Here is a 14,539-nt window from a genome sequence, read left to right as displayed (position 1 = left end):
AGAGCATCTTTGCTGTCCAGTCGCCTTCTTCTTTTTTCCCAGTGGCCCATGTAGTGCAGCTGGATGTTCAGTAGGTGGGAGAATGAGCAGGCAACATCCCTTTTTATCTCTTCCCACACCGCAATAATTATACTGTCAGCCGTGAACGTCAGGCAACGCAGAGGGCGACACAATAAGAACAGTGGCAGAGGGGCGTTAAGGCCATCACTTGGCGTCAAGCCTGTAATTTTGCATCTTAAATGATCATGTAAGCGGAGCCAAGTTGTTCTGCAGTGGGACCGTCTCCACCACTCCACTGATATGATGAAGCTTTGCAATAAGCAGGTGCTGACATGTTGCTTTTTTTGGGGCCCGAGGCAAGAGAATGAGACAACGGAGAACAGGAGATTTTCAGCCGTGATTGAGTCTGTCTGCCTGATGAAAAATGGATCTACTGTAGGAGGCACAACTGCCCGTTAATACCAGTCTCATCCATCGCAGGAAAACTCTGCGACAGTCTGCCTCTAAATATAATAAATGAGACTGACGTGGGAGCGATGGAGCTAAAATTTAAAATAAGCTGCTGTCTTGAAGTGATTAAGATCTGCAGATATTCCTGCAGGCAACACACACCACATCATTGTCTTATCTGGCCTGCCTGATGATATTTACACTGAAAACTATTACCAGAGCCGGGACTTGGAAGAGAATTTGATCAAAGTTGAACTCCAGTGAATGCTGACAATATTTGGGACATCTCTCTGATATTGACTTGCAACACCTGTATCCACCATTCAGTCAATTAGAAGGTTACAAATCCTTCTGTAACACTAACAGTATATGTCTCCTTTCTCCTTTGGGTCTTGTGATTCAATAAGACAATAAGATATAGAGGCTTTTACTTGGATTCTTCTTCTCAGTTTACTTTATAAAACAAAAAGCATATTAAATATGCATCAGTGCAGTGTATACACAAGGCTACAAAACACTATGCTGCTGTAGCAATGCACATTATAGTCCTTACTGTCAGTATGGGCTGAAACCTTAAAGCATGTTTCACCTGTAGACACAACCTGTGACGTCAGAGTCAACAGGTGAGCAAATACCTGGCATTTACCATGTCATCAGTGGCGCCCAAATTTCTGGCATGTAAAGATTTCTTGTCATCACTGACTATGGCCTTAGTGTGGACATGAGTTGTAAGTTGTTCAGTGTTGAGTTTTATGCCTCCACGCCGGCAACAGCTGTGGCCAGAGGCATTATGTTGTCGGATTGTCAGTCCATTCTCAAGAACGCCTTGAGGGAGTTTCAGATTTGGCCCAAATGTCTGCTTGGACTCAATGATGAACTGATTAGATTGTGGTGGTCAAAGGTCAATGTCACCTCTTGTCCAAATCATTCTCCTGAGTGCTATATCTCAGGAACACTTTGAAGGAAATTTTAAGTGCTGTATCGTAGGCAACTGAACTTGCTTGAGTTTCTTGAAAACGCGTCACCTCTCATCCAAGAGGCTTCTTCAGTTCTCTGTCTTGGATGAGAGGTGACACATTTTCAAGAAACTCAAGCAAGTCAAATTGCCTACGATATAGCACTTAAGATTGCCATGAACTGGATGACTAAGAATCTTCTGCAGCTCTTTGACAGTAATTCTTCAGATTAAGCCCCATTTATGCTGCCTTTACGTACGAAAATGTATACGTCCGTTTCAAACGATGTTACCGTCACTGCCCACATACTTCCATGCGTCCTTTACGTTGGCATGGATGTTAACCAATATATCCACTAGGAGGCAGCCCAGAGTCAAAAGTTTATGACAACAACAAACTCAAAAACAAACATGGCGACTGTGGAGGAGATATTGATAATGTACCTCTTGCATAAAAGATAAAAACAGAGGCAGCGTTGTAGGAGGCGGTGGTCGGTGAGGCCGTTAAATACATCGCGACTGGAGGACGGAGAATTCTTTTCTCTAGTACTAGTACTTTCTTCTTCGTGTCTCACTAGAGCTACGTATCGGGTAGTGACAGCAACACTGCCCCCACGGTTTCCAGTCGTACTGCTCCGTTTGGCCCGTATCCGTAAGCTTTATGGAAACGTGCAGAAATACAGATGAAATGAACGCGGAGCACGGACAGAAGGTTCTGTCCGTATCCGGATCCGTATTTAACGGTGAGCATAAATGGGCCTTTAGGTGCAAACGTCCACCTGGACTCAACAATTAACTCAACAACTAATTTTTACGGTCAAAGGTCACTGTGACCTCACAAAACATGTTTTCGTTCGTAAATCAAGAATTCATAAGCTACTTAGAACAAACATGTACAAAAAATATCTCAACAAGCTCATGAAATTTAGTATACAAAAGGTCGAAGGTCAATTTCACTGTGTCAGCATAATGTTTTCCAGCTTTTTTTCAGTGCCATAACTCAGACGCAGAAGGGGAGACATTTGTTTACTTGAAACTGTGCTGATTGTGTAGATCTTCTATGCTGTCAGGTTGAAGATGTGTTTGATGCATCCCATCCACGTTTTAGAATATTGTGCTTCTTTGCAGCAGCATCCATATTTAAAGCTGTGTCATGGCTCCATGAGTCTCTACAGACATGAATGTAAACTGCAACTTACTGGACATACTATCACAAGGCAGTAATACTAGTTCTTTCTAGAAAATTCAAGAAAAATATGAGGGAAATTAACAGGGAAAAATAACTGTTGTGAAACCCAAGTATGTGAAGACCCCTCAAATTTTTATTGGGATGCCTTCAGGGGATACAAGCAAATATGTAACTGAAAAAAAAAACAAAAAAAACAGTATAATAGGATACCATATTTATTATTTATGAACAGATCCAAGATATTTTCTGATAAGGCTTTAATGTCTTAAAATGCAAAGGGAAACAACTGGAGTTTGGAAGAAACAGCTTCACATACACCCACAGTCTATATTATATTATAATTTGACAGCAGGCTAGGCTCATAAAAGACCATTTAAAAGTATTTATCATGAGTCTCTGTTCTGCTGATCTCCACCAGCTCCCTGACAGCTGGCTGTGTTCTACACATAATGATGGCGAGGCCACAAAAACTCCACTGTTGATGCTATTATGCAAAGGAGGTCTCTGGCACCATCTAGTGTCGAGTGAAATGCAAAAACTCCTGCTACATTTTACTTCTTCAACATCATGAGCAGCAACTTGCCTTTCCTTGCATGTCAACAGAAAATTGAACTGCAGACGCTGAAAACAAACTGGCCTTGCCATGAGAGTGCACATTGGCTGCCGCTAAGCTGGAGATAATTAGAGATCACTACTGTGACCCTAATCTGCTTAATGACATTACGGCTGCTAAAACCTATTCCAACTGCAGTGTCACTGCCTTTGGCTCAGATGACCAAACAAACACAGAGACAACAACAAGATTGTTTTTCTGCTCTGCAAGAAGCAATTCAACTCCTAAAGAAATAAAACAAATTCAAGCAGGAGATGTTTGCCAAACCTGTGAGTATCTGCATATCACTAACAAACACTTATCTACTTTCAGATGGTGTGTCATTAACAGACAAAGCTGGTGTTAGTTTGAGTGACATGTAGAGAAAGTGAAGGAACATAGTTGTCATTGTACAGTGTGTACAGAACTTATGAACTGCTTCATTGAGACACTGCAACCAAATATTCACTGTGCTTGCAATGCTTCATTTTGATAGGGCAATCCACAAAATGCGTCTTTAACCTCTCTATTTTTCTAATAGTAAATACTTACTAGCTGTATTCTTAACTCCTGTCAGAGGTAAGAGAACTTTGGGTGTTGCTGGTTACTATTACATGTTAAGGAATCTTTAGTTTGGCATTACAGAAAGTGAAGATGCATGTGGAAATGTAATAGCATTCTCAGTCCCAATGATGTTTTGGTTTCACTGCCTAACAAGGATTACTCTATAATTGGTTTATGTTGTAACTAATGGCTTAAGTAATGGTTAATAAATTGATTGCAAATGCTTTTTAAAACAGTAATAAGCAAAAGTCAAGGGCACTTTGCCTTTCGCCTGTGTCCAGCATAACTTGTCTTTTTAGCTAGTTCTTTAATTCATCACAAGCAGCTCTCCAATGGACTGTTCAACCACTTATTTACCCTCCAAAACACTGGTTCTCAAATTTCTTTGCTTATGACCCTGTAATCTAAAGTAATATCTCCTTCTATCTCGCCACAGGCTGCACATATTTAGTTGTGAGCAGCTGAACTGAAGAGTAATTTCTAGTCATTTGTAGGCCCTACGTGGTAAAACTATAGTAGGAGAAAAAAGTTTGTGGAAAACTTCGTAAAATAGAGATAATAAAATAAAAACTTCAACTTGATCTTATCCCTACTCATCATATTTTGACGCTTAGACCGAAGCCCCTGGCCTTACTATAAAGACCCTGGGAGCAACCTTTTGTCTTGTATCTTGACGGGGGAAGCTGTTAGGTTTAGACAACAAAACTTGGTTAGGGATATGAAAATATCATGGTTGACATACTTGATTAAAGACTGATGTGACTAATGACTGATAAATGATGGCTAACAAGAGACTAACCAGTGGCGTGACAAAATAATTCACTGTTGACTTTTAGTTCAAACAAACTACGGTCTCCTGGGTCAAAGTCCTGTGCTTATTGGACCCATCCACTTAAGAGCGTCTTTAGCATCACTTTCAGATGCTCAAGTGGGCATTGTGCTTCAAAATGTGACGCTGAGGGCCACTGCAACATTTCTGAAAGCCCTTGGGGTGAAACCAAGCTGACAATATAAACCCATGGGCATCATTTTTAGACATTTAGAGCAGCGGACACTCTCGCTTAGGGCAGGTGGTGGGTAGATGGGTCTGACAAGCACAGGACTTTGATCCAGGAGACCGGTTTTTGGTCCTGTGTGGGACTAAAAGTCAACAGTTATGGTATCATGTCAGTTGTTAGTCAGTCATTAATCAGTCATTAGTCATGTGAGTAAACTACATGACTAATGTAGTTTTGTTGCCTAAACCTAATGACTGACCCCTTGTATCAAAATACAATGCAAAAGTCTGCCTCTGCCGTCATTATAGTGATGCTGAGAGGTTCTGCTCAAGAGTCAAAATATGACGTGTAAGGTTGAGATCACATTGACATTAAAGTTTGCTGAAAGCCTGGTGCATCTCATACAGATGCTAAAGGCTATGCGTCCACATCTGACGCTAAGGGCCACTCCCAAAGCAGTGATTTTTGTTGCCCATGGGAGTGAGACCAGGCTGAAAACTTAGACTTTTCTTATTACCTACTTGGGCAATCGTCCTATGACCCAACAATCTCATGAGAATTTGTATGTTGAGAACCACTGTTTTAGAAAGAGCCACAAAGCATTTGGTCTAAAATAAATTTAACAATAACTGCAAACTGTATTTGCAAACCTATGACCCTTCACTGATAACTTTCTTATTTTAAAAATAGTCTAAGTCTGCATTTTAGCTAAAGGACATGTCATTACCCAGCACTGTAACCCTATATAAAATATGCTTTGTAAGAAAGTGGTGGTCATCTTCCTAAGACTACTACACTTGTTACTTTGGATAAGTACTTTTATGCTTTCCAGTATTGAGGTAACAAAAAAGCAGGCACAAACAGAGCCCACATGATCATTTCAGTGATACTGATATGTCTTTTGTTCAGGGGGCTCCCCAGCGAGAAGAAATGTTGACCATCCAAGTTAAAAATACCATGTTGCATCTGAATGGTCAAAACCTCAAACTGGCAGCTAAAAATGGCCGCAATTCCAAAACACCTGGCCTCCATCTGTCAGCGACACACGGAAAGGAGGCAGTGGGTCAGTTTACGGCCTGCTCGCCGACCCAGGAGGGCACAGCACAGTTGGACTTGTTGCTGCTGAAGTCACCCAGGCCTGACTCGGAGAGGGAGGCCGAGAATCAGAAAGTCAGGCGCCCTCTGAAGCTGGCCCCACTACAGCTGCCAGAGGAGGTGAAGGAAGCTCAGAAGCAAAAACTTAAGCTTATCCAGCAGGAAGTCAAACCTGCTTCCTGTAAGCTGGATGTGATGGTGAATGAGCCCCCTACAAGGAAGGTGAAATCCTGTGTGAGACAGAGACCGGTAAAAGCTGCAGTGTGTCCTTCTGCTTCCACTGAGCCACTAAAAGCCCAACAGCAAAACACATCTTCCAGGCCCCAGCTGACACGCTCCATCAACACAGAGCAGAATGGAGACAGGCATCTGGAGGATGTGGTTTGTCGAGGTACCCCAGCTCCTCTGCGCAGCAAGCCTGCTCCTCCTTTACTTTATCCCCAACTTAAAGCTCAGGCCGCACGTGGTGCAGTGGTGGCACGCCAAAACCCCAGCACCCTCCAGCAAGAGGCAGGGAGGAGGCGGCTGAGGCTGAGGAAAGCACAATGCCTAGAAGAGGATCACTGCAATTCGGACACGTCAACAGGGGGATTATCTGCAGATAAAGGCAAGCTGGCCCAAGGTGGACAAGGCAAAGGGCAGCGAGCAGAGAGGGCTTCGAGAGTCCTGCCGCATGCTGGAAAAGGCTTCAAAGAGCCTCCTGCAGCCTCCTGGGAGCGTGGAAGTGTCAGGAAAAGCCATCAAGAGGATTGCAGTCAGCAATCTACAAGATGCACTCTGAATCGACAGGCAGCTGAAGGTGGCAGCGGTGAACATGCACTCAACGGTGTGAAGCCAAGTGCTTCTAACTGGAGATTAAAGAGGAAAAAACCCTTGATCACAGAGCATAACAATGCAATACTTCTGGAGCGTCTCCAACTGTAATTAAATTTGATCTTTCACTTGTGCAGTTTGGGACTTTGTGAAATAATGTCAATCTTTGAGAGATGCACTTGTGTCATGAGGAGGCCCAGCAGAAACAGGCTTAAATCTCAGTTTGGAAGCTGATTTAAAGTCAGCTAACCAGTGATGTGACGAATACATGAACTAAATAATGTAATTTACTTAGCAGGTGAAAAAACACATAGGAATCAGAATGTGCTTTGCTTTCTAAAGCTGTGCCATTAAAAACTGCTTTTACACACTTTGACAACGTGAGCAAATAAAGTTTATTTTAGAACCTTACTCTCAAGAGTTTCATTGAAAAAGTTCAGTCTGTTATGTTGAGATAAAGTACTTGCACTAGATTATTAAATGAAATGGCTCAAAGAGTGCATTGTCCACAACTCTCTGAGGGAAACAGCAGCGTAGCAGAGGTGTGTTTCACTAACATACTGCTGGCACAAAGCCAGACCAATCTCAAGTTCATTAATGGTCTGGTTGGCTCTCTTTGTGCTCCCAAAATAGAAAATAAATAAATAAATGAGCAACATTTCATAAAAGTGTATGCCAGTTCGTTCTAAGTTATGGATTGTCCCATTTCCAAAAGCAATTCCCCAGATCAAGTATGCGCCGATTCAATTAGGTGGAGCGGGCACGGCACAAAGCAAGGCTCCTGGCACATCACAGGGAGAGTTAAATCACTATAGATGATGCGAGATAATGAAACAGCACGGAAAGTACTCAGACGAAAAAGTAAGTTATTTAACGGATAAGACACTGATTGACCAGCAGTCAGTGAACATCCTTACTTTTATCAGTTGAATCCCGCATATATTAATCAAAACTATGATGTACACGTATTCATGATATACATATAACCCAGTATAACAACAGATTTTCACGCCCAACTTATCAAATACGCCAGCCGTGTCAGAGGCCCTATATTTCCATCTATACAATCTGGTCTCATGCCGAAGTTGTCGAAATCCAGTGCTTGGGCAGTAACTTACGGCGTCAGACAATGATGAAAAAAGCTGCCCTCTAACGTCGGCATAATCCACAGCGGGTCGCTGTTACAGTTTAATGGTGCTTGGTGGCATCAGGTGGAAACGTTGCGGGACAAGAACAAAAGTTAAGGTAGCAAGAGTCCGAGTAGGGCAGGTCGGATTGGTAGTGGATGGGTCAAACAAACACAGACTTTCACCTGGGAGAGCAGTGTTCACGTCCTGTAAGATTGTAAAGCCACTGCGCCCCAGAACGTCATCAATTAACGCACCCAGGGTACATTTCACGTTTGTATCTGGACGTGGAAGGTCCACAACCAAACGACGATATGTGACGAGGCCGGAGTGAGAATGTGTTGATCTATAATGCTTTAGTTACCCCTCTAGCAACAAATTTGAAAGCCTAAAGACAACCTGTCAATTTCTGCTTGTTACATGCATGGTGTGTCAAAATAAACTTCTGTGTTAACAGTAAATTTAGGTTTCGTCACCAAAAGTACCATGGGTTTAGGCAACAAAACTACTTGGTTAGGTCCACAGAAAAGATCATGATTAAGGTCAAAATAAGTTTGGCTGTTGCGTAACTAAACTTATGTGTTAACACGTATGTCATGTGATGTATGTCACATGATGTTAACTACATGACATCATTTTTAAAAACTTGATTTAAAAATGCTTTACATGGGACATGAACACCAGTCTTGTGGGTGAAAATCCCGTGTTTGTTGACCTTTTTACTCTTTATACTATGTCACTGTTGCAAATGGTCTTATCAGCCCCCGGGATGTTGCAATATATTCTGCGTGACCTTGCAATTTTGTCCAATCACTGCAACTTTTCTGCGAATTTGACCAATCTCTGTAGCTTCCTCTGAGTCTCACCAATCACGGAAGTCGCCTGCATAACCTTAGCACACAAAAAGGCCCTTGAAATCCTGGAGAAATTGACATAATGGGTGCTTTATGTGTCAGAATCATACGCAGACGGCCACTGACCAAGCTGCCATATTTGACGCCCTGAGAATAAAAAGAAGATGCATGTAACCATTTAATAATAAAAGATTTTACAAAAGTGTTCACTTCTCTTAAGGAGTCTATATGTAATGTCATGTTTAAAATATGACCTACATATGTGTTAGTAGTGGCTGCTGATTTTTTTGCTTTTAAAAGAGCAGGAGCTGTCTTGTTGTTTGATTACCCTCCTCCCCTCCTCCCACACACAACGCTCTGCATTCTGGAGGATCTGGCTGACGCTCAAAATCCCCCCTGAATGATGCTTTATGTGACCTTTGGTCATCAGCCAGACGGGTGACATTAGCCATAAAACATGGCCTAAAATAGGTCCGTACCACCTCACTGTCTGTAAATGCACTGCCTGGTTCAACCATCAATTTATCTTTGCCTATGAATGTTTGTCCTAAACAAATAAGACCGTGGCCAAGACTCTACAATACGTGTAAGATTACATTTCTATCACCCCTGCTTCATATCTTTTCTTCTTTGGTCTCTACACTACTTAACTTTAGTGAAGAGGATGAACATGTTGAAAATGAGTTTCCCATTGTCTTTCACTCAGAGACATCAGACCAGACCACAGACTCTGCACCTGCGAGGTGCTACAGAGCCAAAATTGTAAAGATATAGCCTCCGTTCCACTGAGCTTTGGCTCTCAGCTCAGTGTTTAGAGGCTGTTCTTCATCAATCTGTCTTAGCTAGAGGAAAACGCCACAGAAAATTTGGCATATCAAATTTCACCCTGCGTGGACTTGAAAGGTGGCTTTGAAAAGATTGTATTTCACTCAGTCACAGAGATGGCAACTGTAGTCAGCTTAAACTCAGCTTGAAAACAGCTACAGTGGATTCCAGTGATGACCCAGGGTCAAGGGTAAAAACAAAAAATGAAAACTGGCAGTGATGAGATAACACTTTAGAAGTGCAGCAGTTGAATGATAACCTAATAAATACTGTTATATAGTATGTCAAAGCAGCAATAATTGATTTTCTGACCACTTGGGGGCAGCAAAACAAGCTGTAAGCTAAAAAAACGACATATTTTCACCTTACAAAATGGACATGACTAACATGTTGGCAAACAGTTGCCTATTCACACACCCAGCAGATACAGAGCACTTTTCACATTCATTTGGAGTCATGTTTCTGTCCACCTGACAATGTGAGTCCAATATTCAATCTATTTTGGACTCTACCAACTTCTGAAGGCAAGATCTGGCTCTTAAGATGTTAGTTGCATCACTATCTTTACCAGCTATTCTCTAACTTTGACTGGCTGCTGTTTAGTGCTGAGCAGATAGTTTACTTTGGCTTTATTGCATTCATCTTTTTCACTGAAAACAGCTGCCTGCTGCGGCTGGAAATGAGGCTGATGAAAGCATTCAGACTGAACCAAAACATTACAGTTGTAAAACAAAAACAATGAGCTGAAAGAAGCTAAAATGCTCGGTAAAGCTGAGTGGAACGGCAGAGTTGGTGAGAATTCTCTGAGACTTTGTTGCTACTAGTGAAACCTTTCACATACAAAGAGTTCATTCATTTTCCCTAACTGCTTATCCTGTTGGGGGTCGCGGGGTGCTGGAGCCTATCCCAGCTGACATTGGGTGAGAGGCGGGGTCGCCAGACTATCGCAGGGCTGACACATAGAGACAGCCATCACCAGAGTGTCACAAATTAACCTGCATGTCTTTGGACTGTGGGAGGAAGCTGGAGCACCATGAGGAAACCCACGCTGACACGGGGAGAGCATGTAAACGCCACACAGAAGGGCTCCCCCACCCTGTATTCGAACCGGAAACTGTCTTGCTGTGAGGCGACCGTGCTAACCACTACACCACCGTACCATCTGCCAATTTAGCACTGCCCCCTATCGCCAGACTTACGATGGACAACTAAGAAAAACATGCAGCAGAACTTCCATGTGTTCTTTCTCCTTGTCAAAACCTAGCCACACAATCACTAATAGTGTGGTTGATGACTCGTGTGTTATGCTATCAGTTGCTAATGTAGCCTCCAGAGATGAAGAGCGGGCTACAGAGGTCTGGTTTGGTCACTCTCTAACTCCACGGCCTCAGATTTTTTTCATTTTCAAACTTATAGTCTTCAGCTCTTGAGGCACTGGATCAGATTTCACACAGTTCCCCCTCCGGAGACACATTCAGGAGTGCTCCATGACACCTGTAAACACGTCTTTATGAGTAACATCAGTGCAGTTCCACTTTGAGCTGCCACAAACGTAAGGGGAAGGATATACGGATATTAGATGGTTTCGTACTGAAAACCCTACAAGGTTAAACGTCTGGACCACTATATTTGTCATCTATGCCATTACATCGCTATCACCAGTGACTCAGGTGATGTTTCCTCCAAGATAACAGGTGCAGGGGAGCATAGCCTACAGGGAAGAGAAATGTTTGGGGTGGTGTTTGTGAAGGGAAAAAGCAAATGTCTCATTATTATAGTTGCACCTCGTCAACCTGAAGTAAACAAGGAAGTCAGTATAATCTGAGGGTCATAATTATTGGGTAGAGGACTTGAAATCAAGCCAAGATGTGATTACTATTTCCCAACACGTCCACTGAGTTCAATTCTTTTTTGTTTGTTTGTTTTGCAATGCATTGCTTTGCTGATTTGTATTTTTGCATTTTGAAAGGGTGACATATATTTGATGTTTGTTATTTGGACATTTTGGGGAAACTTTGTTGTGGTCTCATCAAGGAGGACTTTTTAAGCTGAACAAACACTCAAGAGGACACTTCAATTACTTTTCTGTAAACTTATTTGTTTTTTAAATAAACTGTGTCAAAGCGTGTATTTACATTTCCATTCAGTGCAAACTTTTGATGTTGTCAGGAGGGTTTTAATGATAACCCAGATTCTTTGAGTATTTTCTTTTAAGCAGGTTGTATCATCAAAGTAACTGTGTCATTATAAATGTAACGAGGTGTCAAAGTTAAGCTTACCTGTGTCATTTGATCCGCTGTTAAAGTAAAATGATTTAGACTTTAATTTCTTTGAATTTGCCTTTAGAAAACCTTTTCAGACTCCACTGGGAGAACAGCGCCCTCTTGCTCTGTTGTGCTGTAAAGCAGTGCAGCAGTTATCACACTAAGCCGAGTTGGAGGCATCTGGTTGGATCAACCTCTGGGGCCGAAAAATTAAGCCAATGCCCTGTCACATATCAACATTTAGTCATGGACTTTCCACGCCCAGATACAACGTGAAAGGTGAAAGGTGGACGTTCTGGGACGCAGTGTCAACTTCAGCCTGTTACATGCATTGTCTTTTTCAAAAAAAAACTTCTTTTTTCACAGGAAATTTACCGTTTACATACAGTCTCTTTCAAAATAAATGCATTATGCCAGTTTTTTTTCCTTCAAGAACATGCTCGTGGTTAGGTTTAGGCAACAAAAGCACATAGTTGGGTTTAGCAAAAAAAGGACAGGGTTTGGACGTGGACACCGCTCACCTGGGTGGAAGTCTGTGTTTGTTGGAACCATCCACCACCCATCCCGTCCATACCCCCTTAACTTTCATTCTTGTCCCACCGTGCTTCACCCGATGCTGCTGAGTGACGTTAAACTATAACAATGACTGGCCGTGTATCATGCGGATATTAAAGGATGGCTTTCGATGACTTCAGAGTGAGACCAGGTTGGGCTTCAAAAGCGAGTCAATCCTGACTCCCATATTAAAATGCCCAATTGAAAATGTTTATAGCCTGATACAAAAAAACGGTTTTGGTCTCTCTAATATCTCTCTTCATGACAACTGTACAGGGATTATATTTGTATATGACTCACCCGTTTAAATGTTATTAAGGCTTAAAATTGAAGCAACAGGTGGGTGCTTACCGTCAACAAGTTGCTAGCACAGTGTCAGTGTTTGTTAGGTAGCGCAACCATGGTGTAACCCCAGATTCACAGACAGGGTATTTTCATGGACAACATTTCAAAACTTTTCCATGACATCTCAAGGACCCATATCAAAACAAAATAAATAAAAATTACTTGCCAGACATTTTATAAACACATCAGATTCAAACTCTATTCAAACATAACTTCAGTTAGCTGGCATACATCATTTATTGAAGTATTCTCTCCCATTTAATTGTGCGTGAACCAAACACCCAAAAACACCTGATAACCGAGGAAAGAAGTCATCTTCTGCAGTGGGCAGCCACAGTACAGCACGTGGGGACCAACTCCATAAATAAACTGAACAATCGAAATCACTTGGACTGTGAGCCATCAAACTCTAGTTGTATTGACACCAGTGACCCTCAACATCAAGATGGTAAAAAACAGGAATTCTGTAAATAGCTATGGGAATTATTTTCAAACTCACTCTTATCTTATAAATATCTCTTTAACCACTTAATATCTCTCCTCACCTGTACCTGTGAAGCCTCCTGACTGTCAGTGCTGCTCCTGTTGTGGTCCCTGAAAGCTGCCTTGTCCCTTTCTATCACAATAATGTGAATTAAAACCAAATATATGTTCAAATAAATAATGAGTACATTAGCTACATCAACATTTTTATTGCTTGCATAGATACGATGCATGATACAACACCATAGGATGTGCTACATATTGTAAATCAATAGTTATTGACAGCTACTTACCAAAAATCGCTCTGTCTGTCAGTATTATGTATTCAAACGGCCCGCCAATAACAACTTCTTCTTCTTCGGTTTTATGGCAGGTGGTAACCAGCGGCGCATTACCGCCACCCACTTTGTTGGAGTGTTGCCCACAGTTATTTATCCTCCCCCCCCGCCAAAAACAAACAAAAAAAAAAACGTAAATTATCTTTATCAGTCCATTTTCTTCCAGATATTGGAACAGTTTTCCTACACCGATGTCTACGCCGATAACTTCCGGGAGCTATCTGAAGTCTACGTGAGTCACGTGACGCACTTCCGTTGTTTTGTTTTTGCTCGTTTTTTTCCTTTTATGTTTTATTTTGTTATTTCTGTCTGTTATTCAGTGTTCTGTCTCACAGTCTGTCCCATTGTTGTATATTGTTGTAAATATTTTAAGTGAATAGTAATTAATTACTGTGCCACAGTGATAATCATCCGTGCGAAAAATCAGTGCGCACCTGGCCCGCCCACTCGTGGTGCGTTCAGGACAACTTGGAAAAACAAGCTCTTACTTGGTAAAATGAATTTAACGGCTATCCAACTCGATTTACAGTCTGGGGACATAGGAGACAGATACGGCAGCTGCGGGGGACATGTATCCCGCGTTACATTACATGGAAGGTAATCCACGGAAGATTACTGAAACAATTTCAATACACACAACAAAAACTTAAAAAAAAAATCTTATTCCTTAACTTTTCCAGGCCTGGAAAATGTGATTGTCAAATTCCATGAGTTTTCTAGGTTTCTGTGGGAACCCTGCACAGAGTATAGACGTAGCCTTAGCTGCTGCTATTTCAGTGTGTTTTTACTTCATGATAATTATATTACCATTACTGTGTAATGTCGCATAAAAAGTCTTACTCAAAATTTGGTTGTGCTTAGAGACCCTGCAAGGAGTTAGATATTCAGTTTTGCTGGTAAGTACATTTTGTTTTTATGGTTTTAAGCCTGTTTTTTGCTTGCTAAAATTAGCATTAGCATTTTAACAATTAACCATAGACTGTAAATGCACCATGCTAACCAAGCTAGCAGCTAGCTTTAGGTTTAGCTAAAAAACATATGGTCACTTCTGGCTCCAGAAATCCAAGATGACAGCCAAAATGCTTCAATACA

At 41.7% G+C, this 14,539-nt stretch overlaps 2 protein-coding genes across 2 annotated transcripts in view; both read left to right on the top strand.

The window, feature by feature from the left end:
- Positions 1-3,358: 3,358 nt before the first annotated feature.
- On the top strand, positions 3,359-7,052 carry LOC126383899 (uncharacterized). The gene is made up of 2 exons (XM_050034647.1): positions 3,359-3,476; positions 5,658-7,052. Exons 1-2 carry the CDS (start codon positions 3,462-3,464, stop codon positions 6,765-6,767), a joined length of 1,125 nt encoding a protein of 374 aa, XP_049890604.1. The 5' UTR covers positions 3,359-3,461; the 3' UTR covers positions 6,768-7,052.
- A 6,931-nt stretch (positions 7,053-13,983) lies between these two features.
- The window catches only part of col22a1 (collagen, type XXII, alpha 1), an 88,514-nt gene continuing 87,958 nt past the window's right edge, over positions 13,984-14,539 (top strand). The window contains exon 1 of the mRNA XM_050034604.1: positions 13,984-14,044. The gene's annotated coding sequence lies outside the window, so the exon portion shown is untranslated. The remainder of the gene's footprint in view (positions 14,045-14,539) is intronic.

The sequence above is a fragment of the Epinephelus moara genome, chromosome 22 (assembly GCF_006386435.1).
Source record: "Epinephelus moara isolate mb chromosome 22, YSFRI_EMoa_1.0, whole genome shotgun sequence".
In the NCBI taxonomy this organism is placed as follows: Eukaryota; Metazoa; Chordata; class Actinopteri; order Perciformes; family Serranidae; genus Epinephelus; species Epinephelus moara.
The sequence above is the reverse complement of the archived record's forward strand: the minus strand, read 5'-3'. Positions and strand labels throughout refer to the sequence as shown.